We start from the raw sequence: 26,810 nt of genomic DNA on the forward strand, positions 1-26,810 counted from the left end.
TTTTTCATCACAACGAATTGTTTTATGAGCTGAATTATTTATAATAAATATGAGGGGAGGTGGCATTGTGGTGCACCTGGAAAGTGTTGGCCTCACAGTTCTGAGATCCTGTGTTCAATCCCGGACCCACCTGTGTCGAATTTGCATGTTCTCCCTGTGCCTGCATGGGTTTCCTCCCACAGCCCAAAAACATGCAACATGAATTGGACGCTCTAAATTGCCCATAGGTGTGATTGTGAGGGCAGCTGTTTGTCTCGATGTGCCCTGCGATTGGCAGGCAACCAGTTCATGGTGTACCCTGCCTCCTGCCTGATGTCAGCTGGGATAGGCTCCAGCACTCCCCGTGACCCTCGTGAGGATAAGCGGCTAAGAAAATGGATGGATGAAATATTAGAGGGTTCAACCCTAAAAATACTAATTGCCAGTTGTTTAATCAAGAATTTGGAGGAGGTTGGGGTTTAATAAAACAAACAAAAATGAAATAAGGGGCATCAATTATTTGAAACTTTTTGCTATATGCGGTCTTCCTTGTATTTTGTGTAGAGTAAGGGTCCACTGGGTACCCAATTTTTTATTTTTTAAGCATTTTTCTTTTAAACTGCAGCTTTAACAATACTATACATAAAATCAAATGAATATTTCTCAAGGTATACAAAAAATGTAACTATAAACACAATAGTTTGATAATCAATCTAATATATTTTTTTATGACTAACAATTGTCGATAAGTTGAAGAAATACCTAGAATGTAAACTAAAAAAAAAGAACTGGCATTTTCATTTGTAATTTTACGAAACAATTCAATTAAAATGTTGAAAATTTTTTTCATCCATATGTACTACTATTCCTTTTTTTGTATTTTATTTACAGTACATCAACCAATTGTGCGAAATGACAAGTCATTACAAATTAGATGCATTTCAATAACCAGTTATAGGGTAGAAAAATAGAATTTCTTTATTTTACTCATATATTCTTGACAAGAAATCAAGTAATCAATTGTTTAATGAGATAAACTAGTGGTTCTCAAATTTTCCTATTCAGAGTACCACATAAAATACTTAACACTGTTTACACTTATTAAATGGTGGAAAATGAAAAAATGTATACTGAAATGATTAAGTTAAAAATTCTACCTAAATTCTCCTTTTAAAACCACTTCCGAAAGATTCATTCCAACTGCGTTCTACTTAAACGTTAAATGCAACCGAAATGTACTCAAGTTTGCCTTCGATGCAATTGAAATGTTTTCCACAGCTGTTTTAATGTTGACTTACTTCATCATGTTCTATACAATAGACTAAACAAGTGCTGTGATCCATTGACTCTCATTGTTCCACTTTTGACACTAGCCCCCACTGCCTATTAATATAAAGCTGGCATTTAGCAACTGAGTCAAACAACCATGTCGGTCTTGAGGACAGTGGTCCTCCTTACCCTGGCTGGTGAGTCACCGCAAGTCGGTTTCTTCAAATTTGTCTTGGTTTTTATTTGAAATGTTCCTTTAGCCTGCTGCAGCTGGGCATCAAACTGCTCCTACTCGGCTCTAGTCAGCCACTTGAAGCTGGGCTCCTCCAATGACTTCCTGGCCAACATCAGGCCCGTCAAGCACTGGAAACAGGTCACCGAAGTACAGCTGGACATGTTGCTCTATGGCATCTTGCAGGTGGTAAGTCACAAGACATTAACTCATTTTCATTGTTGTTCCTACCGTATTTAACGTATCAGAATCATACAAATAAAAAATTTTTCCATTCCAATCTAAATACACGTGGGAAAAAAATAATTGGTACCCCTCTGTTAATGCAAGAAAAACCCACAGTGCTCATAGAAATACGGTGGTGTGAAATCATGTTTGCCCTTTTCCTGGTTAGTCAAAGACAACACAAGGAAACACAGACTGCAATTTTTAAATGAAGTTGTATTTTTCATTATTAGAGAAAAAAATCCAAATTTGCATGGCATTGTTTGGGGGGGGGGGAAATAAATCTAATAACTGGTTGGGCCACCATTAGCATTGACAACTGCAATCAAATGTTTCAGTGAGTCTCTTACAGTGTTGTGGAGTACTTATCGCCTGCCTAGCTTTACGGAATTGTAATTCAGCCACATTGGAGGGTTTTTGAGCATAATTCACTTTTTTAAGGTCATGCCACAGCATCTCAGTCGGTTTCAGGTTCGGATTTTAACTAGGCGACTTCAAAGTCTTCAGTCTTTCAGAAGTGGATTCTCTGCTGTGTTTTGGATCATTGTCTTGCTACAGTACCCAAGTTCATTTCAGCTAGAGGTCACAAACAGATGGCCAGACATTCTCCTTTGGGATTTTTTTTAGGGGGGAAAAAGAATTAATCACGGGAGCACACACTTCACAATATTGTAACTTGAATCTGACAAAAGTAACAATAAATTAAAAGTTAACTAAAATTACCCACTGAAAATCAGACCTTGCTTTTAACTGGTGGGCCAACAGAATTACTTTAAAAAACAAATTCAAAACAGGCCTGGAGAAAACAAAACCTCTCATCAGGTATTGAGGCCCTCTTTTCTTGAGCAAACGGCTTCAGTTGTCTTATGTTTGAAGGGTACTTTCTCCAAGTGGTATTTTTCAGGTCCTTCAACGGATGTTCAATAAGATTTATATCAGGGCTCATAGAAGGTCACTTCAAAATAGTCCAGTTTTGCTCTTAGCCATTCTTATGTGGTTTTACCTTTTGTATTTTGAGTCATTATCCTGTTGCAAGACCTTGAGAAGCTTTTTCATACTGGCCAGTACATTTCTCTCTAGAGTACCTTGATGGTCTTGAAATTTGATTGTACCATGCACAGATTCAACACACCCTTTGCGTGATGTACAGAGCAGCCCCAGAACATAACAGGCTCCTCCATGTTTCACACTAGGGACAGTGTTCTTTCTTTGTATGCTTCATTTTTGTGTCTGTAAACATAGATCTGATGTGCCTTGCCAATATGTTTTAGTTTGGCTTGTCTGTCTAGAGGAAATTCACACAGAAGCTTTGTGGCTTGTTGACATATAGTTTGAAAAAATTCCAGTCTTGCCTTTTTATGATTCATTTTCAACAGTGTGACCTTTGGTCCCCGCCCATGGAATCCACTTTGACTCAAACAAAGACAAAATGTGCGATCTGACACTAATCTACTCTGATCTTGCAATTCATCTTTCATTGTTTTGGAGGTTGTTCTCGGCTCTTGTGTTACCATTCATATTATCTGTCTCTTCAGTTTGTCATGAATTTTCTTTTGATGTCACATCCAGGGAGGTTGGCTATAGTCCTCTGGATCTTAAATTTCTGTATATTATGTACAGCTGTAGTCACAGAAACATTAAGCTGTTTGGAGATGGTCTTACAGCCTTTGCCTTTGACATGTGTGCCTATAGTTTTCTTTCTGATCCCCTGAAACAACCCTCTTGTCCTTGTTTAGTGTAGTACACACCATGTCACCAAAGAGTGCAATGATTATTTGTCCCACTTTAAATGCTATAGGCTGACGAACCGACGAGATTGAAGGCACTCGCGATGAATGTTATAGGACACACCTTGGTAAATGGACTGTAGTTTTATATAGTGATGCCGGTAACGTATTACAAAGTAACAAACCCTGTTTTAAACTAATTCATTACTCGAAAAATCTACCACTTTGAGTAACCCGTTACTTTTCCTCGGAAGACTACAGTTACTTTGAACTATCATTAGTTACTTTTACATCATAAATGTCTCCCACTAAATACACATTTTTGGTTATTAATTCAAAGTCAGAGCAGTCAGATGTGCCGCAGCATTTAACTGATACTGTGCGTGATCACAGTCAATCATTGAGGGGAAGAACTGACTTACTAAACGAATTACAATACTCATCTTGAATAATGACTTGCTCGGCCTTGACTGGTCCGACTTGCTAGGTCGCTCCATGCATGACCTGACCGTAATGTGCTTCTTCCTTTGCTATTTTTTCATTTCCTTAGCTATGCTTTTTGTGTCAGTGTCATGCTGGGAGTCCCATCTACAACCTATTTAGTTTTCTGGCTGAGAGAAGGAGTTTGTCACTCAGGAGTTCATGGAGCAAGGCCCCATGCATATTTCCCTCAATGTGGTGAAGTTGACCTGCCTCTTTTGCAGAGAACCCTCCCAAAGTATAATGTTTCCACCTACATGCTTGACAATTGAGATGGTGTTCCAGGGGTCAGAGTCTGAATTACTCTTCCTCCAAACACGGTGTGCCAATTCCAAGTAGCTCAATTTTTGTTTCATTTGACCACATCACCTTCTCCCAGTCATACTCTGAATTATTCAGATGTACATTGGCAAATTCCAGACAGGCTTGTACATGTGCATTCTTGAGCTTCGGGGCCTAACAGGTTCTGCATGATCCATTACGGTGTTACTATTTTAGTACTCGGTCTCTTTTCACAGATAACCAGTCGATGTCATTGATGTACTTATGACTTTATTTTCTGTGAATGTGCAGGATGAGCAGCTTCAAACCTTCACAAGCCATGTTTGGATTCAAACGGTGAGAAGATGCTCAAATGTAGTGCAGCATATGAACAATTTGTCCACATACTGGCTGTTTTCATGTTTACTTTGCATCTTGACAGTTGTGGAAAAATGATTTCCTCACTTGGGAGCCGTCTGACTTCTGCGGCATCGACCACTTCTCTATTTCCAGGTCGATGGTGTGGACGCCTGACATAGGCATTGAAGAGGAGTAAGTCGACTATTATTATTTTTATTATTGATGACGTAAGAGCAGATGGCACTCGAGGTTACTCCAGTGGGTGTTTTTTTTTCTTCTCTACTCATTCAATTTAACACTGCGAGCTATTTCAATAGAGACTCTCCTGTGTTTGTCGATCATGAAAATGTGTAATCGAAGGGCACAATAAGGATTATGAATGTTTGAATTGGCCTTTATATATGTTTGCACAGGTAATGGACACCAAACACTGCAGCAGAATTATACCAAATTATTGGACCGCATGATTACACACACACTCACTGGCCACCACTTTAGTTACATACAATCCAGTGACTTTGATACTAAAAAGATTGCATTTACGTAGATCATGAGGCCTTTATTTGGTTGACACTTTCAGAAATCCATTCATCTAATGAAAATAATAGTAATAATGACATGATGATTTCCCCAAAAAGTACTCATCTCTTGTGATAACACATTGTTTTTTTTTTTAAATTCAACCCTTAAAGCCAGTCTGACTTAGCCACATAAATTTGGAAGACAGTTATATGTCAAATTCAGTAGATGTACAAAATGGTCTTAAGAAGCCATGTCCAAAAATTGTCAAGAATTTTTCTATTTTGGTTTAAAAGGTAATGAATTGCTGTAAAACACAAAAATAAGTAGTAGGTATATTAATTTTGTGAAAATTCAGCCCTTATAGCCAATTCTCCTCAGCACCATTTAATTTGGTCGCCATGCCTATCGTGAGTAGACCCCACAAAAAGTCTCAAGAAGCCATGCCTGAAAAGACACAAGAAGTCAGTCATTTTTCTTTGAATATGCCTAAAATGACAGATTTTTCACCAGGTGGGTGTCCTAATCCTAGAGGTTTTGTCTGATTGCTTCCAAATTTGAACCACGTATACCTGACAGTGCTTTGCTTCAACCTCTCAGTTTTTTTGCTTACCTTATTCTTTAATTAAGGAACTACCGGTAAATGCTTATGGTGTGGTCACAGTGCCTCTGACAGCGGGAGCATCAAGAAGAGTGCCTATTTGACGGTTTACCCCAACGGGATGCTGCAGATGAGCGCCCGTCAGCGGCTGACTTCCACGTGCACCCTCAACCTTTACAACTTCCCCTTTGACCAGCAGAGCTGCTCTATCACCTTCAGCCCCATGAACACTGATGGTAAGAGTAGCTTCCAGGAAAAGAGAACAAAGGAAGAAATGTAGGTTCTTCAGTCAGTGTTGTCTCTATCCCAAATCAGCTCAGGCCATACATCTGGGGACCATCAGTGGCAATGATTTCATCACCAACGTCTCAGAGCAGGCCATGGTGACTCGTGGGGAGTGGAGCCTGAAAGAATTGGAAATCATTGCAAACCTGTCCGGCAAAGGCATGCCCAGAATGAGTAGACTGCTTTACAAGGTAAGCTTTGAGCCTTTTTACAGTAAGGGCATAGCAACATTTGCTCGCTCCGGTGCTCAAGTTATTTCCACTGCCCAATAAGGGTTTGAATAACCTCAGATTTATTTGTAGTCAACGGTAAGGGGCTTGATTGTGGAGTCAATCAATGATCTTCACAGAGTCGGAAATTGTGAAACTCTTAATGCCAACTTATGTAACACAACTAAAGACAACTAAATGGTTACAAGTGTTGGTGTGTTGGGAAGATTACTTTAGAAATGTAATTGCTTAGAGTTACAAGTTACCCTTTTGAAAATGTAATAGATGGATTCAAAAACTAATGTAACGAATTACATTTTCAATGACATTTGTTTTATGTACTTACTTCCTCCCGCATTTCTGGACCGATTCAAACCATATCCAGTTAAAACTGTTGTGCTCCTTCAAGACTTAAGTATTTAGATTAACAGAAAAATTTCCAAATAAAAAGATATAACACATGCTTAAATATTGACCTGCTCCTTTAACATTTTTCAATGGCTTGAAACCATAACAACTTTAGAGCTTGCATACAAAATGATTCCACTGCATTTCAGAAATTTCTACACATATTTTGTAGAGATCATGATTATTGGCCATTGTGTTCATCTGTGCACTATTGTTTCATTCAGGTGAAGATCGAGCGCAAGCCGATGCTATATGTGATTATCTTCATCGTTCCGCTCTTCTACCTGTTGATCCTGGACATGGCATCCTTCTTCATCCACGAAGGCCGTGGTGAGAAGTTGAGCTTCAAGATCACCGTCTTGCTGTCCATATCTGTTCTGCTGCTCATCCTCAAGGACCTGGTGCCTTCCACTGAAGACAGCCTACCCCTCATTGGTGAGCGACCCCGTCTGTGACCTATCCTCTCCGCCTTGTTGCCCTACGCTCTCGTTAATGCTGGGTTTCCCACCTTTTAGCCAACTTCAGCATGGGTGTGTTTGCTCTGGTGGGCCTCAGTGTGCTGGAGGCCATGCTGCTCAGCTTCATTATTGACCTGGATGACAAGAATGCGAAGAAGCCAACCAGGGCATCTGACAGGGAGGTTCACTTGGACAAACAGGAGACAGAAGGTGGGTGTCAGCCATGTGGCAAAAGTAGGAATTTGATTGGCAGCCGTAGTCACTTACATTTGAAAAATGTGCAGGTGTGGTCAATAATGCTCATAGAGTTAAAGTGGGACTGACATCTCTATAAACATTCTAAAATAGAAATTGGAATGAAAAATACATATAACAGTATTCACTTCAATGTCTATACAAAACAAAAAAGTGAGCGGAGAGCACGTCATCCATGCACAAATTTTGCGCAATTGAGTGTCCCTCGACATCCAAGTGGTCGCCATATTAGTCGCGTCCTCTGTCCTTGACGTCATCGTCACTTCCGTCGTTGAAAACGTGCAGTGTCTGCGGCTATGGAAGCCGAACAACAGAGATATTCTCATTTTTCCGACGCCCCTTCTGACATCGAAGCTCTTTTCGAAAAGGAGAATACCACACAACCAAATGAAGTTACCGGGGCAATATTACACTATTGTTTCGAGCACTCAGGGCAATATTACACTATTGTTTCGAGCCATATTCAGATGTTATCCATTCACGGCCAAACCGCATCCTGTCCGATCCACTCCCGCGGCGGAGATGAGCCATTGTGGCTCATCGCAGCCGGCTGCTGTGGCTTATGACAGAGCCGGGCGGTGCTGCTTTAGGGGGGTGCTCGCAGTCGAGCTGGGGCGCTTTATGCGCCCACGCGACGTAACGCATTCTCAACTGGGTTCTTCAGAGCAGCCCCCGTCACAAAGCCCGATGCGCAGCCTTCGCAGAAGCTGTGACCGCCGAACACTGCGCCTCAGCCGGTGTGGCTGAGTTTCGGTGTCTGTGGTGGCATATAAGGAGGAGGTGGAGCCGAGCTATATTGCTTTTAGGGGTATGTTCAAAGTCACCGCAGTACGCGATGAACACTATCGAGACATTGTTGGCTGGTCGACGTCCACATTGACACATTTCATACGCGGATCTTTTGTTACGTTATGAGAGAGACCAATTACGTGGTCCTCCCCAAACTATTTTTTTTTTTTTGGAGCTGTATACACACCTACCTATTATTTGGAACCCACAAAGCTCTCATCCTCTGCACCCGTGCAATCAATTTTTCACAACGAACAGGGTCTCTTTCAAACTTATGAAGTGTAATTCCATTCTCTCGAGTGTTCAAGCAATGTCCAGCAATGTAATGAGCTGGCATTTTGGCTAACACGAAGGAATAACGAGCTACCTTCCCGGAGGTAAAACTAATGGAAATAAACGAGTCCACGAGGGGGCGCTGCTGTCCTTTACGTCACTTCCTGCTTCTTCTCGAAAACAAATCCCTGAGAGGATTTTCATGGCGGGAGTTACAAAAAGCTGTATATGTCAAAATCATGTTTTGTGGTGGAAAAAACACATGGGACCATATTGACTGTGGGTTTTTCAATAATAATATACCAAAAATCATCCGTTTGACGACACTTGACCTTTAAAGTTGGGGGGGGATTAGGGATGGAATACCAGTATATTACTAAATTGGGAAAAAAAAAACCATCACTTTAAAATGTCTTGTTAACAGATTAATATAACATAACTGTAAATTAAAAAGAAACAAATACACAACTAAAATAGAAAACAAAAATGTCAAACTCAGAAATGATAATTTCCAATTTCAACTGATATTAGTAGAACATGATATAAAATGGTATTTAAATTTTTTCATCAATAAAAATTCTTGATCTGACAAACTAGCTCTAGTACAAATATAAGTAGGATATTTCAACTGCATAACACTAGCATGAATGCAACTGGTTATACTTCGAAACCTTATTGTACTAATATGAATCTTATAGGCATCCACTCCACATAGCATTAGAATCAATCTGAAAAGTTGGACTATGCAGCCACAATAGTATAACAATATTAAAACTGCAAAATGGATAGCTAACCTAAGTTGGCTTTGGCACGCAAACACCAGCTTCTTGCAGGGCATAAAATCTTTGCAAAATATCAAATAAAGGCAAATTCAGCTCTAAGAAATTGTCTTATGCTATATATTTTTTTGTATTTGTAAAACACCACAATGCTGTGAACTCACCAGGCAGATTACAAAAACAAGAACGGATATAAATAGTCTACAAACCCATGTTCAAATGGAAGGTTTTTAAGATAAGATAAATAATTTCAAAAAAAAATTCCACCATTAATATGACCTATAATTCATACAACTCAACTAATTTACTTTTGTATCTTTTTGAGAAGGGCAGGTAAAAAATAAAAACACCTGAAATAAGCTTTTGTGTGTTTGACTTGGAACTGTCATCTTGGCCTGGTCTCCAATGCAAAAGAGATGATCTGTTTTAACAGTTTTTTTTACCTGGTTAAATAAAGTTTAAATAAAATAAACTAAAAATAAATCGGGCTCCACAAGGATGCACTCCCTCTTGTAACTGGCATGTGGTTGTGTTCAGAAGTAACATGACATTCAAGCTAATGTTCAATGGGAGTCCACACGTATTTGTCACCATTTCGACACATGCATCGGGTCTTACAGAACCATTATTTACTTTATCCACTTAGATCACGGAATGATGAAGCTATTTCCTAGCCAGATTAATTGATAAAATGTGTGTGAGAAAGGAGAGAGCGAGCGAAAGAAAGGGAGAGAGCGAAATTATCCCAGAAAATATGTTTTAATGTTCGTTGTGTCCATAAAATAGCGCTAATGTTGCCATATGCACAACCAAAACAACAGCCAAAACACCTGCAACTTCCCACCAGGTTGTACAGGTAAACAACCACCCCCACCACATCCGTCTGTCTCTCAAGATCCCGCTGCAGAGAAGGCGGAAGGTTTGCCAGTTCCATCTGGGCTTCCGTCAGAGCATGAGCAGCTGAGACATTTCCTGCAGGAAGTTCGTGCGGCTCAGCAGGAAGTGGCAAGCGTCGCTGTCGTACCCAAGCCTAGGCGCTTCCGAAGAGTGGCAGAAATCATCGACATCGTTTTCTTCATTCTTTACATTTCCACTATTGTGGCTTTTCTGGTGGTAATGTATAATGTGTGGATTCCGGCTGACTTTTACAGTTAAGAGCTATCGAGCTCACATAAGGGAAATACACACAACTTCGAGATCTCAGAAAATTAGGATTATTATTATGTTTTGTGCTACAACTTTGTTTTTTGGAGCAATTTCCCAACATTTTTTGATTTTCTGTAATAACAAGGTGCTGGTTTGGTGTACAAGAATGGCCACCCAAGAAGATTTTGGTTTTGACTTTTGGTTACCAGTCAACTCCACATAGGCAGGGATTTAAAGCCCAGTCCTCAGAACTGTGAGGCATGCCCATGCCATCATAGTGCTCGATTGGCCAGCCAACTCGGCAAATCTAAACCCCATTGAGAATTGATGGGGTATTATTAGGAGGTTAAGGAGGGGCACCAGACCCCAGAACAAAGAACTGGCACCAAGTATCCAGGTCATCTGGGCTTCTGTAACTCACAGGCAACACCACAGGCTGATTGCCTCAATGCCACAGCACATCGAGGCACTGATTAAGGCAAAGGGACTGACGGGTGACCAATTCAGGGTGTAATCTACCTTTCATCCGAAGTTATCTGATATAGGCTCCAGCGCTCTGGTGACCCTTGTGAGTATAGGCGGCTTGGAAAATGGAACGGATTCCCAACCATGTATTGATGATTCCAATATAATTGAAAGTACTGTATTTTGATTCATTTAATGTGGGCGGCACGGTGACACAGCTGTAAACCCTTGGTCTCACAGTTCTGAGGACTGGGGTTCAATCCCTGCTGCACCTGTGTAGAGTTTGCATGTTCTCCCTGTGCCTGCGTGGGTTTTCTCCGGGCACTCCGGTTTCCTCCCACATCTCAAAAACATGCAACATTAATTGGACACTCTAAATTGCTCCTAGTGTGATTGTGAGTGTGACTGCTGTCTGTCTCCATGTCCCCTGCGATTGACTGGCAACCGGTTCACGGTGTACTCTAACTCCTACCCTATGATAGCTGGGATAGGCACCAGCACTCCCGGGACCCTTGTGAGGACAAGCGACTAAGACATTGGACGGATGGATGATTTAATGTGACCCCAATTTCTTTTATTTTTTCCCTTTTTTTCAAAAACAGAATTAGATGGTGATTACTCACAGTATTAAAATTTTTGAAATTCCTGATTGCTTTCATTTTATGAGCTGCAAACATAAATTATGTAACAATAAACCAATAAATACTTGATATAGTTTAAATTGTGTGTCCTGAATCTACAATCTTTGAAATCTTAACTTTTTGAATGGAATTATGGAAATAAAAGTTTCCATGACATACAAATATTTTGGAAAGGGTTTCTGTGTGTGTGTGTGTGTGTATATATATAATATATACAATAGAGCTCACAAAACTGGCCCTACGCCACCGAATTCACGTGACTGCCCATATTGCCGGTCAAACGAAGCATTGTTCAATGCTAAGTGAATTGGAGATGACACGAAAATATGTCTTATAGCACAACCCCAGAGTTTTGTCCGATATCGTTAAACATTTAGAAGGTGATAATAAACGAAGGTACATGGAAAAATTAGGGACACTTGGCAGATAGGATCCATATTTAATGCCAAAGTAAATGTTTTCGGCGATAAGAACTTGGCCTGTTAACCCGCTTCTGCTTGTCTTGGACAACTGGATATCCACATGTATCAGGTGAGTAAGTCGTCGAGATTTACACGGAAAGGTTTGAAAGCGTTTAAAAGTCTGGATGCATACAAAATACTTAGTGTCTGAATCTGCTCTCAATCAGGAATAAATCCCACATAGTTGATGGACCCACTCAAATTTTTTTTCTCTGGGCACTTCGGCTTTCTCACACATCCCAAAAACCTGCAACGATAATTGGACACTCTAAATCGCCCCTAGGTGTGATTGTGAGTGCCTGTTTGTCTCGATGCGGCAACCGGTTGAGGGTGTACCCCGCCTCCTGCCCGTTGACAGCTGGGATAGGCTCCAGCACTCCCTTCGAGGCTCGTGAGAATCAGCGGCAGAGAAAATGGATGGATGGATGGTAACATTGACAGTGCAAAGGCTGCGGTTTGGCGATCTTCAAGTTGTTCTGCTATCAGAAGTGGTGCGATTTTAAGTTTAAAAATAAGACGAACGTCGAAGCTCTGTGTTTACTGGATGAATGATACTATCTTAAAGATTCTGATGTAGTGGTACACTCATTTGACCACATCCCTACAACAAAACAGACACGAGGAGCCAAGTATTGAAGTACAATAGTAGGTAGGCTGTCTATGCCTTGTAAAAGAGCCCATATGTCTTACTTTGAAAATCCAAAGCGGAAATGCTTGTGACCCTGGGACGCTTAATGGGCAGCTTCCGTGCTTACACCAATGGGTGAAGTGTTACTCTACGCGACTTTTCGCGTAGCGGGGAATGAATAAATACTTCATGTTCCAACTCGGTAAAAAGGTTCTGCTTTCGCGTGAACTTCGCTGGTCTGTTGATGTGGTTTTGACCCGGCTGGCGTCTCGGAGCGTCCTGCTAATCTGTTAGCAGCTACGTACAGCTAGCAAAACAATTCAGGAAAACCCAGGACAGGTGAGCTAATATTTACTTTCTAATCAATCACGTGAGCGCCAGTGACAGAGCTTTGTCTTTTGAATACATTTTGGAATGAATACTATAGTAAAGGGCGCACCAAAAGTAGGTATACGCTTATGTCTTTAAAGACGTATCTTAAAAAGTGCACTCAAAAGCAGTATTGGAAAGGTACTTAAGGGAGGAAGGCAGGAAAGGACTTAAACAAAGGAAGAATGCAAAAGGAAGTCAGGAGGGAAGGGGAGACGAAGGCAGAAAGGCAGGTAGGTGGTCAGGAAACAAATAATAAAAAACTAAGTCCGTGGAAAGAAAAGATGCAAAATATAAAGCAGGTCCAAAAGAAAGAAGCATTCAGAGAACAAAAAAGAAAGAAGGAACGAAGGCAGAAGAAAATGTATAGTAAGAGGACATGAAGGATCTTTAGTCAAAAATGACAAGAATAGGTCTGATGTATAGAAAGATAATAGATAAAAAGGTGAGAGTGAAGGAAGAGAGGTGTCAGTCAGGGAGAAAAAAAAGTCCATAGATCTTGAGGTGGCAGGATCAGCATCTTAAGGGCTGAATAAGGGGTTAGGAAGAAAGGAGGAATAGCAAAACAGGAATATGGAAGGTTAGCAAGGAAATTAGAAAATTAGGTTTGGGTGATGGAAAGAAGGATGGATAACAAATGAATAAAGGTGGGGAAGCTTGTTGGAAGTGAGAAGAAAAAAAGCAGGTCTGACTGAGGTGAAAGGAAGGCTGAAAAGAGGTTTAAAAATGAAAGGTAGGAAGTGGTGTGGAATAAAGGTTGGAAGGAAGTAGGAAAGAGGGGAAAGCAGTCTGACAGATTAAAGTAAGAAAGTATTGAAGAAAGGGTAAAAAGTACGTTTAAAAAGCTGTTGTGGCTATGCCAATTGAGGAAGGAGCAATGTTATTGTAAGTTCAGGTCAGTAAGACATGCTTTGAGCTACAGCAGCTGCTAAAAAAAAGTCTTTCTGAGAAATACATTTTCAGTATGATAAATTACCAAGCCCTACCTTACATGTATATGTCATTTGCATTCCATTCATGTGTATCAGGTTTTGACGTTGAAGTTTTCTCTTTACTTTAGCATTCTCTCTCCTACCATTTTTGCTTACTTGCATGTTGTTTTCCTGTCAGGTGATTACAAATCCCGTCAGCCATGGCGGGCGGAATCACAGACACGGGGGAGCCTTACTCTGCTTTTGTGAGTCTACATCCCAGATGCATTTATTCTCCTTTTTGTTGTTCTGTGGTTTTATGACTTTTAAGTGCAGGCGTCCTTGGAGATGGAATTACGCAATGAGAAAATGAAGAAGAAGCTAAAGTGCTGAAGTGTATTTTCTTGGTTTCGCTTTGCTCATGACTGAAGTGGGGCAGCGTTTTAAAGGTCTTCGCTAGCTGATCGAATGCATCCTGAGTGTTTGCTTAGTCAAAACTCTAGTGTTTGTCTCATAAAATATCACCATGAACAAATACTGTCATAATAAAAGTAACTAATGGGCTTGTGTTGCTGTCGTGAGTGTGCAGGTGGGTCTGGTGTACATGTTCAACCTAATTGTGGGAACAGGAGCACTCACCATGCCCAGAGCCTTCGCCACAGCGGGGTGGGTGGTCAGCTTAATGCTCATCTCCTTCCTGGCATTCATGAGGTGAGTGTTAGTCTAAACTCCAGATTGAAAAATCTCATGTTGTCACACATTTGTCCTCATACTTTTTTTTCCAAAACACCACATTACTTTCTTCAGTTTTCACTTACTGAAGGTGTCTCAGAACATTTGTCCAAACTGCACATTTTTTTTTCCTTCAGTTTTTATTTCCTGTCAGTGCTTCAGTATTTATTTAAAAAAAAAAAAAAAACTTCATATTTGCACTGTTTGTAGTTGTCCAAGCATAGTACACCACTGATAATTTAATGACTCATGTGCACAATTTATACTATCCCTTTATATGATGAGTTTGTCTGCTTTCCTTGTTTGTATTTTATTGTGGAAATAACTTTGTGCTACATTTTAATGTGTGAAAGTGCTCTGGAAATAGTCCGATTTGATTAACCAGATATGTCAATTTCTCATAAAAAAAAGTGCAAAATTCCAAAGATGAAAGAAAATACTTAAAGGTCAATGTTCTTGTTTGACATAAAAAAATACATATATAACCAGGAGATAGATTCCACCACAAGGTCAAGTTAGAGGTCAGATATAAGAGATAAGTATGTCATGTTAACAGATGGGCACATGACCAGAGTGAGCCAATTACACGAGTCGGGTTTAGAAAGAAGGAAGTGATATGAAATCAAATGTGAGTTTTTGAGGCTATGATTAATTATAATCATGGTAAACATGCAAAAGCAACTGTAATTTAACGTGACATTTTCTCCCAATAATGTGTGTTAGTAATGTTGTTCCATATGATGATTTACTCCCTAACATTGTTCAATGCATGGTCCTGTTCACTGTCCACTTCATTGTTTGTGTTCAGGCCACGCTACTTCTGCGTGGTCATACGACACGCAGGTTGCGACAGGATGCTACCTGTTAATTTTAGGAGGAAAAATGGCTCTCTGTTCCAATACACACAATCAACATAAATTATTGTAAATTTAATAAATCACGGACAGTCGTTTTTTTATCTTTGGTGCATTAGCAACAAACATGCTACGCTAACGATTGTAAAATCTAAGCTCCCCCGAGGAGGTCATAGAGCTCAGGTTGGGGGTGCACATTACCATAATAAATATAAAACACAAGACATCTAATATCATATTGACATGTATGTGTTTACTTTTTTTTAACCATTCTATCTACCTGTACACGACTATACAATGTGATTGTATTTTTTGTTTTTGTTCATGCATAAATATAATGCGTTTTATTAACTTTTTGAAAAATTTGCGCATTATTTTTGAGAAATTACCGTAAGTTTCCCAATACCCTGGTCCACCTCAATGTTTTACCACTTTCTGTACCTACTGTGCACGTATTACTTCTTTATGACCAGAGGTCAGCAACCCAAAAAGTCGAAAGAGTCATGTTGGACCAAAAATCCAAAAACCAAATCTGTATGGAGCCGCAAAATAATTAAAGCCTTATATAACTTACGGTGAAGGTAATACATGCTGTCTGTCTCACTATCCCAATGAGATAATGCAAATTCACAATTCAATGCGCTTCCTGGAGAGAATGATGCACCACGTGACAATTCTCCTGTGCGATGATGTTTCAAGTTTGACTTCAATTACTGATGCATTATGTTTTGCTGCACTGATAAAATTGGAGAAGGAATTACTTTTTTTGTCATTACTATTTTGAGGATTTAAAAAAAAAAAATGGATAATGGAACATGTCTCCTGTATTTTCAGACCTCCCCATCGTAATAAAATGCAACCTGCAATTATAAAAATAAAACAGCAACCTTTCGAATAGGTAAAGTATATAAAATTAAAATAATAGTTTGTTTGATTTCTGTGCATTATTTTGTATAGTTTTCGACAAATGGTAAGACAGGCGCCTGGCACACCAATCTCAAAGAAGCACCTGTTGTAGGCTATGAAGGCTCCTCTTTTGCAAGCACAGTCCTTGTCACATTGGGCCTCATGACTATACACTAATCAGAAAAAGTAAACGCATCCTTCGTCCATTAATTTATTTAATCAAGGTTTGGGTTGGATTCGTGAGTCCCAATTTTACCCAAAGCATTTTGGGTCATTAAAGCATTAAAATGCTAACGCAGAGTTTTTTTTTTTTTTAATTTCTTGTTTCTAATAAAAGAAATAAGTCACTGATGGTTGCCTGACTTTGGTCCAAGCAGTGTGGGTTCAGTTCCCACTCTGTAATACTCATTCCATGCATTTATACAGGATCAGAAAATGTTAAGAATGTTTGGGTCATAGTTGTCATTTTACATAAATCCCATTGAAACAAATGTTTTTCTCCCCCATCTTTTTCCATTTTCATACATTTTTGTAAAAGCTCCCAGGAGCCACTGGGGCAGCGCGAAAGAGCCTCATGCGGCTCTGGAGCCGCGAGTTGCCGACCCCTGCTATCGACCTTGGATTGCTTTTGTCAATACTTCAGTCCAATCTCCACATTTTACTTTTGTCACATGTAAATGCACATTTTGAAATATCAGTAGTCAGATTGTGTACCTAATTAGGTATCCTCCCCTTGTGCAGTTATATGACTACGACCTTCGTGATCGAGGCGATGGCGGCAGCCAATGCTCAGCTGAGATGGAAGAGGAGGGAGCAAGATGAGGTCATATATTTTATTATTCATATGATTTATTGTCATCCCTCATTATAAATGAGGAATGACAATGTGTTCACAAGCAGATCAACGACAACGACTCCACTTCAGACTACTCTGATGATGACAACATAGCGAGGGGGCATGCCGAACCGGAGACCAAGCCAATCTTGTCAGTCCGTAAGTGGTCAAATAATCATTGAACCAAGGTGATGTAAATTATTAGACTAGATCGGCTGATTGATTGAGTTTGCACAAAAGTATTGGAATACCAAGAGGTAGTGGAAAGTGAAGAAAATGTTGAGTTTTGACTTTTTTGTTTTTTTTTTTAAATTGTGGCATGGTGTTGGGATAGGAAATGAAGTTAACTTATCATTGGGTGAAAGAATTACATTACAGCAGCTCTGCTAATTGTTTGCATTTGGATAAAAGTTTTGGGTCACCTACAGAAGTTGAAAACAATGATTTGTATTCGCCAACTATGTAAGAAACGTATAAGGAATTGGTCTGCGGTAGTTGGAGCCTCTCCAGTACGGCATACATGACGACAACAGACAGACCAGTCAGTTGGAACATGAAGGCATTGTGGTAACAGTCATGTACAGTCAGATATTAAGGAATTTAAAGGTGAAAAGAGGCAATTTGGTCAAAAGTATTTGGAGTTGAAAAGGAGAGAGTACATAAGTATTGAGACACCAACGGACATCCATCCAATTTCTGAGCCACTTATCCTCACAAGGATCACGGGACTACTGGTGTGGTCGCTAGGTCCCTTTCCTTAATACATGGAAATTATTTTTAAAAACAGCATTTTAGGTTCACTTGGATTATATTTGTCTGATTTATATTTTTTTTTTTGATGAGCTTAAACATCAAAGTGGGGAAGCTATGCAATAATATAAGAATTTGAGAAGTAGGCCAATACTTTTTCACAGCACTTTATTTACAATAATATAAGTACTGGGTCAGTGCTACAGCTTTCCATCAGTTTTGGGGTCGTCTGCCTGGAGATTTTTAAAGGCCATTGACAAAAACATTTTAAAAATATCAGTTATCGATACCTGCCTGGAGAAGTTATTGATATTGGTGAGGGGGGGGAAAAATATCCAGAATCCCGAAGTAATATCTATAAAGTGAAAAGCATAGGAAATTTAAATTCAAAGTAACACAAGTATTGTAACACATTACAAGACAGTCATATTGTGATATAGGTCATCATTTGAAATTACAGCACCAACTAGAAATACAGTATGTCATTATATTTCTTCAATAATTCACTATTTTCTTTTTTTTGCCTTCCCCAGAGCGTTCAGTAGGTCCTGTGGATCACTTTGACATTGCCGAGCGTGTGGAGATGGGTCAGATGGCGTCCATGTTCTTCAACAAAGGTAAACACCCTTGACTGCCAGGCACCCGTCCATTCCATCGTTCACCTTCCTCGTTATGCCGCCATAACTATGGAGAGAGGAAATTACATGAGAGTTTTGCCTTCACATTCACAAAGACAAGAGGTGTCATTAGTAAAGGAGTGCGCACCTCAGCTGGTAGTTACCTCAGCAGGACCCCATATAGGCTCATAATTCTGACGCTGTGTATGCGTGCAGTGTGCGTGTGTATTCGAGAGACTCTTTAGAGCCAGCAGGCGGAGCTCAGCACACACACACATGATGATTGGTGAAGGAATCAATGGCAAGGGGCAACTTTTTCCAAATTGTGAAGAAACACTTAATTTTATTTATAAAATACTTCAGTCACATGCTTTGTGTTTACAATTAATTAAATTGGTAACAATCAACTAATTATTTGATAAAGTAGATTTAAAATATTAAAATATGTATGTAACATAAAAATATACAAAATATGTTCTTGTATTTTAATTGTACTTAGTAATTTTCATTGTAATTATTTAAAGATGGCTAGAATGGATATGTAAAATCTCAATTATTTTAAAATAACAGTCATTCATTTTCATCATCCATCCATCCATTATCCTCATAAGGGTCGTGGGATCATTTTCGTCTTATCATTTCATTTGATGAAAATTGTTTATCTTTTAATTAATTAATTATTACATTTTAATGGCATTAATTACCACATTTCTTTAGAATAACTATTTATTGAACAAAATGAAAAATAATCTTGAACTTGTTTGGAAAATACCTGCCTCACAGTTCTAAGGAACTGGTTTTCAATCTGACCTCGCCTGTGTGTAATTTGTGTATTGTCCCATTGCCTTCATGGGTTTTTATCCGGGTGTTCCAGTTTCCTCCACATCCCCAAAACATCCGTTGTAGGTTGGCTAAAGGGTTTAAATTGCCCGTAGGTGTGATTGGTTCTGTTTTATGTGCCCTGTGGATTGGCTGGCAACAAATTCACAGTGTACTATGCCTTTGGCCTGTTGTCAGGTGGGATAAGTTCCAGCATGCTTAGGACCCTAGTGAGGAAAGTGGTTTAAAAATGAACTAATGAATAAATGACTTAGCAGAATAGTTTTCATAATAAACTAAAAATTCCCTCACACTTACATTTTTTATATAATTATTTTAAAAGAAATGAATTAAAATCCATTCATCAATTTTCTGAAACACTTATCCTCAAGCTGGTTGTGGGATAATTAACAAATTACTCAGTAGAATGAATATATAGTTTTTATGTAAAGCTGTAATATTTCTTTTAATGGTGAAATAATGATTCACGCTTTAATTGCATCTACAGTTAATTATAATTATTGTAATTTCTAATGTATATGCCCAGTTCTTTCTGCCCAAAATTGTCAAATGTTAACAGTCCACAATGTACATGTTTATTGTAGAAAATGAAAGACTTTCACGTTTTATAAATGTATGGTGCCATCTCTAGGTTATGGAAAAGTTGTACACTTTCATTCCAATGTGCCACGGGCAACCTAGAGGTTATGAAAAAGGTGTAGCTCACACTTTCATTCCTATATGATTGGTACATATGACTGCATATTTGTCCTACTGTGCGAGAGGTTTACATACCCAGGCAGAATTTGTGAAATAAATAAATATATTTTTACTTTAATACAACTGATTTAAGAACATCAATAATTTCTTATAGTTATGTAGTTCTTATAGTTGTTTTGTTTCGTGATAATTCATTACTGAAATGCTCAACAGTTGAATTTGAATCCCATTAAAATAAATTTCGCCTGGTCATTCATGTTCTCTTTAAAGAATAGTTCACCTTACAAGTTCTCTCTAGGTTATCAAACATATGAGCACAACTGTTTGTGTTCTTTACTGAATAAAAGTAGGGTTGTGAATGAGGACCAAATAAAGAAAAAGTATTATGTATTCCATAAAAGTGCTGATCTCCAGGATATTTTTTTGTAAAAAAAAAAAATGTCAAAATACAAATATTCCATCTTTTGGTCATATGGGTTGAAGCAAATGGTTTTCCAGAAGTCAACTTTCAGGGTGGGTTATTATACATGGGTGTGCATTATAGAGAAATTACAGTAATCCATTGTTTCATAAATAAAAATAATTGAATTTGCCAAAAGTTAGATTTCATTAATACAGAACAAATTACATTTTTCAAAGGTGGTAAATGAAGATGTCACATTGCATTTTATCTATGGAAGGTTTATTCAAGGGTGCTGGAGAGGAGGGTCCGTCGGGAAGTCGAATTTCAGATTCAGCAGGAGCAATGTGGTTTTCGTCTTGGCTTTGGAACAATGGATCCTTTCTACACCCTCGACAGAAACCTCGAGGGTGCATGGGAGTTCACCCAACTATGTGTTTTGTGGACTTGGAGAAGGCGTTCAAACATGTTCCTCTGAGGGGGTTCTTTGAGAGTGGGGTACCGAACCCCCTGATACAGGCTTTTCGGTCCCTGTATGACCAGTGTCAGAGTTTGCGTTGCCAGCAGTAATTCAAACTCGTTTCCAGTTCGTGTTGGACTCCGCCAAGGCTTTGTCTCCGATTTTGTTCATAACTTTCATGGACAAAATCTCTAGGTGCAACTGAGGCGGAGAGGTGGTCCAATTTGGTGGCCTCAACATTGCATCTCTGCAGATGGTCTTTGCAGAAGATGTGGTTCCGTTGGCTTCATCAAGTTCCGTTGGCTTCATCAAGCAGTGATCTCCAATGCTCATGGGATGATCAATGGAGCGAGAAATCGACAAGTGGATCAGTGCAGTATCTGGAGTAATGGAGACTTTTATCTATGTTCCCGAGCTGTGGGTCGTGACTGAAAGAATCCTGGATACAAGCGGGTGAAATTACTTTCCTCCGCAGGATGTCTGTGCTTTTTCCATTAAGATAGGATGAGAATCTCGGTCATCCGGTAGCCGCTCAGTGTCGAGCTGCTGCTCCTCCACATTGAGAGGAGCCAGATGAAGTGGCTGGGCATCTGATAGGGGTGCCTCCCGTAAGTCTACCTAGTGAGGTGTTCCGGGTACGTCCCACTGGAAAGAGACCCGGGGTGCAACCCAGGACATGCTGGAGAGAGTACGTCTCTCGGCTGGCCTGGGAACGCCTTGGGATCCCACCGGAAAAGCTGCATGAAGTCTGGGCATCCCAGCTCAAGCTACTGCCCCTGCAACCCGACCTGGAAAAATGGTACGAGATGGATGGATGGATTTATGTAATATAATTTTTTAAAAATAAACCCCTCTAGTAATTATTTTTAAGGTTATTTTTTAAAAAATCAAGTAATTTTAATGAACCAATTTTTGGGAAAAAAAACCCTAAATGCAACAAATATCTTGAGTGTTGATCGGGAATACCGAGGAATACTTCCATACAGATTTGAACTTGTGGCTGTAAATGTTGAATATTCAGATGGTTCTTCGGGCGGAATGACGCCGAAGCTAGGCTAAAGGCCTCTGCCGCCACCGAAGCTCGGCTAAAGGCCTCCACCGCCGCCAAAGCTCGACTAACGGCCTCCCCGGACGTCGAAGTTGGGCTCGCGGCCCACCTTTGACGGCGGTGGAGGCCTTAAGCCGAGCTTCAGTTATGGCGGAAGCCTTTAGCCTTGCGTTGGCATCCGGGGCTAATGGCCTCCGCCGCCTGGAACCTCTGCTTGCGACCAGCCGCCGGAGCTCTCTCATTAGACTCCGCGTTATTCTTGTCCCAAGAACCATCCTCGGCTGCGGGCCCGGAGCATATAGGGGCCTTTGCTTATGTCGCGCCAAGGCCTCCGAGTAGTCAGACTCCTCGTAATTCTGCCTGAAGAACCACCTGAATATTCAACATTAATTAAAGCCACAGGTTCAACTCTGTATGTATTCCTCCGTCTTCCCATCAACCGATGCTGCTATTTCTTCATCAGATGAGGATAAATATGAGAAATCGGTGCTGGTCATAAATGGTGTCCCATGTAATCGAGCCTTTGTTGCGGCACGGTACACGTCACATCCACGCACTTAGGTCATGTGACTTGAGAAAATGGCACTGCCCCTGAAAATTCGTAATTGTCTAAAAATCTTCTCAAAACTCAATTAAATAAGAGAGGATTTAACATCACATTGTCAAAATAGGGTACATACAGTGAAGAAAATAAGTATTTGAACACCCAGCTATATTGCAAGTTCTCCCACTGAGAAATCTTGGAGGGGTCTGAAATTTTCATCGTAGCTGCATGTCCACTGTGAGAGAATCAAAAAAAACAAAATCCAGAAATCACAATGTATGATTTTTTTTTTTTTTTTTCTTTTTTAAGGATTTATTTGTGTGATACAGGTGCAAATAAGTATTTGAACACCTGAGAAAACCAATGTTAATATTTGGTACTGTAGCCTTTATTTGTAATTACAGAGGTCAAACGTTTCGTGGAGTTGTTCACCAGGTATGCACACACTGCAGGAGAGATTTTGGCCCACTTCTCCACACAGATCTTCTCTAGATCAGACAGGTTTCTGGGCTGTCGCTGAGAAACACGGAGTTTCATCTCCCTCCAAATATTTTCTACTGTATTTAGGTCTGGAAACGGCCAGGCCACACCAGAACCTTGATGTGGTTATTACGGAGCCACTCCTTGGTTTTCCTGGCTGTGTGCTTCGGGTCATTGTCATGTTGAAAGACCCACCCACGACCCATCTTCAATGCTCTGACTGAAGGAAAGCGGTTGTTCCCCAAAATCTCACAATACATGGCCATGGTCATCCTCTCATTAATACAGTGCTCTCCCATTTGCAGAAAAACACCCCCAAAGCATGATGCTACCACTCTCATGCTTCACTGTAGGGATGGTGTTATTGGGATAGAACTCATCATTCATCTTCTTCCAAACATGGTTAGTGGAATTATGACCAAAAAGTTCTATTTTGGTCTCATCTGACCACAAAACTTTCTCCCATGACTCCTCTGTATCATCCAAATGGTCATTGGCAAACTTAAGCTTAAGATGGGCCTTGACATGTGCTGGTTTAACCAGGGGAACCTTTCGTGCCATGCATGATTTCAAACTATGACATCTTAGTGTATTACCAACAGACACCTCGGAAACGGTGGTCCCAGCTCTTTTCAGGTCATTGACATAGTCCTGTTGTGTAGTCCTGGGCTGATTCCTCACCTTTCTCAGGACCACTGAGACCCCACGAGGTGATATCTTGCATGGGACTAAACTCCGATTGAGATTGACCGTCATGTTTAGCTTCTTCCATTTTCTAATCATTGCTCCAACAGTGGACCTTTTTTCACCAAGCTGCTTGGCAATTTCTCCGCAGCCCTTTCCAGCTGTGTGGAGTTGTACAATTTTGTCTCTGGTGTCTTTGAACAGCTCTTTGGTCTTGGCCGTGTTACAAGTTTGAGTATTACTGATTGTATGGGGTGGACAGGTGTCTTATTGCACCTCACGACCTCACAGAGGTGCATCTGATTCAGGGTAATACATGGAGTGGAGGTGGACTTTTAAAGGCGGACTAACAGGTCTTTGAGGTTTAGAATTCTAGCTGATAGACAGGTGTTCAAATACTTATTTGCAGTTGTATCACACACATAAATCATTGTGATTTCTGGATTTTTCTTTTTAGATTATCTCTCACAGTGGACATGCACCTACAATGAAAATTCAGACCCCTGCATGATTTCAAAGTGAGAGATCTTGCAATATAGCAGGGTGTTCAAATACTTATTTTCTTCACTGTATTACTTGACATATTGGATACACTGTTCATGCAAAGCACCAAATTTCCCCTTTTAAGATGGTGAAACAGACAGGTTCCGCTCAGCTTTTCATGCTTCACTCTGCCTTTACATGTGGCATCTCTGTGCAGCTGTACTTGAATTTTATTTTATATTCAATAAAAGTGAAATTTCAACCATGCGGCCCAAGAAAGCAGGTGCTAAGGAAAGTCGTAAGAAGAAGAGGATGATGTAAATGGAATTGAAGTGCAAAGTAATAGAAAAACACGAACAGGGTGTTCGAGTGAGCGACCTTGCAAAGAGGTATGGATGTTGTACGTCAACTATATGCACAATTCTCAAGTAGAAGCAATCCATCAAGTCGATAATGCCAGCCAAGGGTATGGAAATGATTCCAAAGCTATGGGCATCCGTCCATGAGAACATGAAGACTTTGCTCTAGACATGGGTGCATGAAAAAGAGCTCGAAGCAGACACAGTAACGGAAGCTATAATTTTTGAGAAGACACGCACTATCTACTCATATTTGGTGCAGCACACCCCAGGCACATCAGCGGACATCCTGGAAGCATGCAGTGAACCTTTTTAAACCAGCCGAGGATGGTTTGCAAATTTTAGAAAAAGGACTGGGATACGCTCCGTCAACTGGCATGGTGAGGCTACTAGCACTGAGGCAGCTGAAAAGGCAGCTCAGGTATATGTGACAACATTTGCAGAACTCATAGAAGCCAAAGAATACACCCCCCCCCAAAAAAAAAAAAATGCATTCACAATTAAGTTCACTCAAGTTAATTAGTTGTACAGTAACATTAGGAGTGTTGCTAAGTGAAATGATATGAAATGAGTTAAGCAAAAGGCAAAGATAAAGACTTATTGGAATTAAGTTCAGAGATGGAGTGTAAGGAGAGTAAGTGAGCAAAAGTGCTTGAAAAACCACCTCCCCACAAACATCTTTCATCTGCCTTCTCCACCCTCCACCTCTGCCAGTATCTTGTTACCAAAAGTCATCTCATCTCCAAGATAAGTTCACGTTATGAAAGCACTACCTTTCTTTCCATTCTCTTATGTTTTTAGACCATACTTATTTAAAAATTCACTCTCCTTATTTTAATTAAAAATGTAAAAAATTGAGTGGCATTTTTGGAAATGGAATGGATTACTGGCTTTTACATTAATTACATTTGGGACGTTCGCTTTGACATAAGAGCACCTTGAGCTCAGTCATTGAATAAATGAATCCCGTATCACAAGGCACCACTGTACATTGTAAAATGGTAATGATTTAAATTTTAGGTTTAAAGTCATAAAAAAGTGAACATACTGTATATAAAGTAATGGTCGTTTTGAAGTGCCACAATCCTGCAGTGAGTCACTCCCAAGAGAACCATGCCAGTCAATTCACAATTTAATCCAGAACGACTCGACAAAAGCCTAAATTGCAAAGGATTATGGGTGCGCCAGGACAGATGTCAAACTCTGATAAGTAAGCCCTTCCTCTTTCTTGGGAGGAGAGTCAGCAGAAAAGAGGCGAACGGTTGGGCCATTTTGGAATTGCAAATTCAATTTTATAAGACCTCACAACAACACAATGTCTCATGGTGTTGTTTTAGGGGGGGGGGTCTATAAGACAAGACTTCCAAAAATAAAGAAGAATTAGCATGAATGTCAGATGGAGGAATGAGATAAAAGGCTTTGTTGAATTGGATTTCTGGCTAATAAAATTTGACCGGCAAAACCCTCAAATTAAAACATTGTGGTCACCCTCTAAAACACTTTTCTTATAATCACATGACTAAATGCTTAACTTTTGCTGCATAACCAAATGGTGTGGATGATTGAACCATTCCTTTTTGCCGTTATGGTCTGCTTGAATAGGGGCTGAGTGGGACAAGTGACCCTTTGTATCCACCTCCAGTACAAACTTGAGAAAAAGATACCACGTATCTCTAAGTTTGTATCCATGTTGTAGTGCTCATGAATGCCATCTGCGGGACTGGAGTGGAAAAGCAGCATCTGATACTGCTGACTTTTCAACTATGTATTGGGACAAGTGCTGTATTGTTCGTGAAGGAACTGTGGTACTGCATGCGTAAGTCTGGTGTGAAGGAGAAATATGACAGAATAGTACAGGACATGTATGAGGGCAGCAGAACAGTGGTTAGGTGTGACAAAAGAATTTAAGGTGGAGGTGGGACTGCATCAGGGAACAATTAGACAGACGGAGCAATGCACTTGAAATGAGAGGAATGAAGATTAGCCGAAGTAAAACAGAATATATGTGCGTGAATGAGATGGCTGGAGGGGGAAGAGTGAGGCTCCAGGGAGAAGAGATACTAGGGTGGACGACTTGAAATACTTTGGGTCAACAATACAGAGCGATGGTGAGTGTGGTAAGGAAGTGAAGAAACAGATCCAAGCAGGTTGGAACAGCTGGCGGAAGGTGTCTGGTGTGTTATGTGACAGAAGAGTCTCCGCTAGGATGAAGGACAAAGCTTATAAAACAGTGGTCAGGCCGGCAATGATGTATGGGTTAGAGACGGTGGGACTGAAGAGACAGGAACGAGAACTGGGGTGGCGCAAATGAAGATGAGGTTCTCTCTCGGAGTGAGCAGGTTGGATAGGATTTGAAATTAGCTCATTAGAGGAACAGCCAAAGTTGGAT

At 40.1% G+C, this 26,810-nt stretch overlaps 2 protein-coding genes across 3 annotated transcripts in view; both read left to right on the forward strand.

The window, feature by feature from the left end:
- The first annotated feature begins 1,405 nt into the window (after positions 1–1,405).
- LOC133514615 (5-hydroxytryptamine receptor 3A-like) lies at positions 1,406–11,410 on the forward strand. The gene is made up of 9 exons (XM_061846446.1): positions 1,406–1,445; positions 1,494–1,669; positions 4,486–4,530; positions 4,616–4,725; positions 5,717–5,889; positions 5,969–6,129; positions 6,780–6,990; positions 7,071–7,223; positions 9,957–11,410. Exons 1-9 carry the CDS (start codon positions 1,406–1,408, stop codon positions 10,262–10,264), a joined length of 1,377 nt encoding a protein of 458 aa, XP_061702430.1. The 3' UTR covers positions 10,265–11,410.
- A 753-nt stretch (positions 11,411–12,163) lies between these two features.
- The window catches only part of tmem104 (transmembrane protein 104), a 62,096-nt gene continuing 47,449 nt past the window's right edge, over positions 12,164–26,810 (forward strand). Inside the window, exons 1-6 of one of the 2 annotated variants that reach the window (XM_061847057.1) lie at positions 12,164–12,789; positions 13,930–13,996; positions 14,320–14,441; positions 16,964–17,045; positions 17,123–17,216; positions 18,341–18,424. In XM_061847057.1, coding sequence (XP_061703041.1) covers positions 13,952–13,996; positions 14,320–14,441; positions 16,964–17,045; positions 17,123–17,216; positions 18,341–18,424 — 427 coding nt within the window. In that variant the 5' untranslated portion in view covers positions 12,164–12,789; positions 13,930–13,951. Of the gene's footprint in view, positions 12,790–12,992; positions 13,053–13,929; positions 13,997–14,319; positions 14,442–16,963; positions 17,046–17,122; positions 17,217–18,340; positions 18,425–26,810 lie in introns of those variants that run through there. The other variant, XM_061847058.1, reaches the window with a different exon arrangement.

This window comes from Syngnathoides biaculeatus, chromosome 16, assembly GCF_019802595.1.
Source record: "Syngnathoides biaculeatus isolate LvHL_M chromosome 16, ASM1980259v1, whole genome shotgun sequence".
Lineage (NCBI taxonomy): Eukaryota > Metazoa > Chordata > Actinopteri > Syngnathiformes > Syngnathidae > Syngnathoides > Syngnathoides biaculeatus.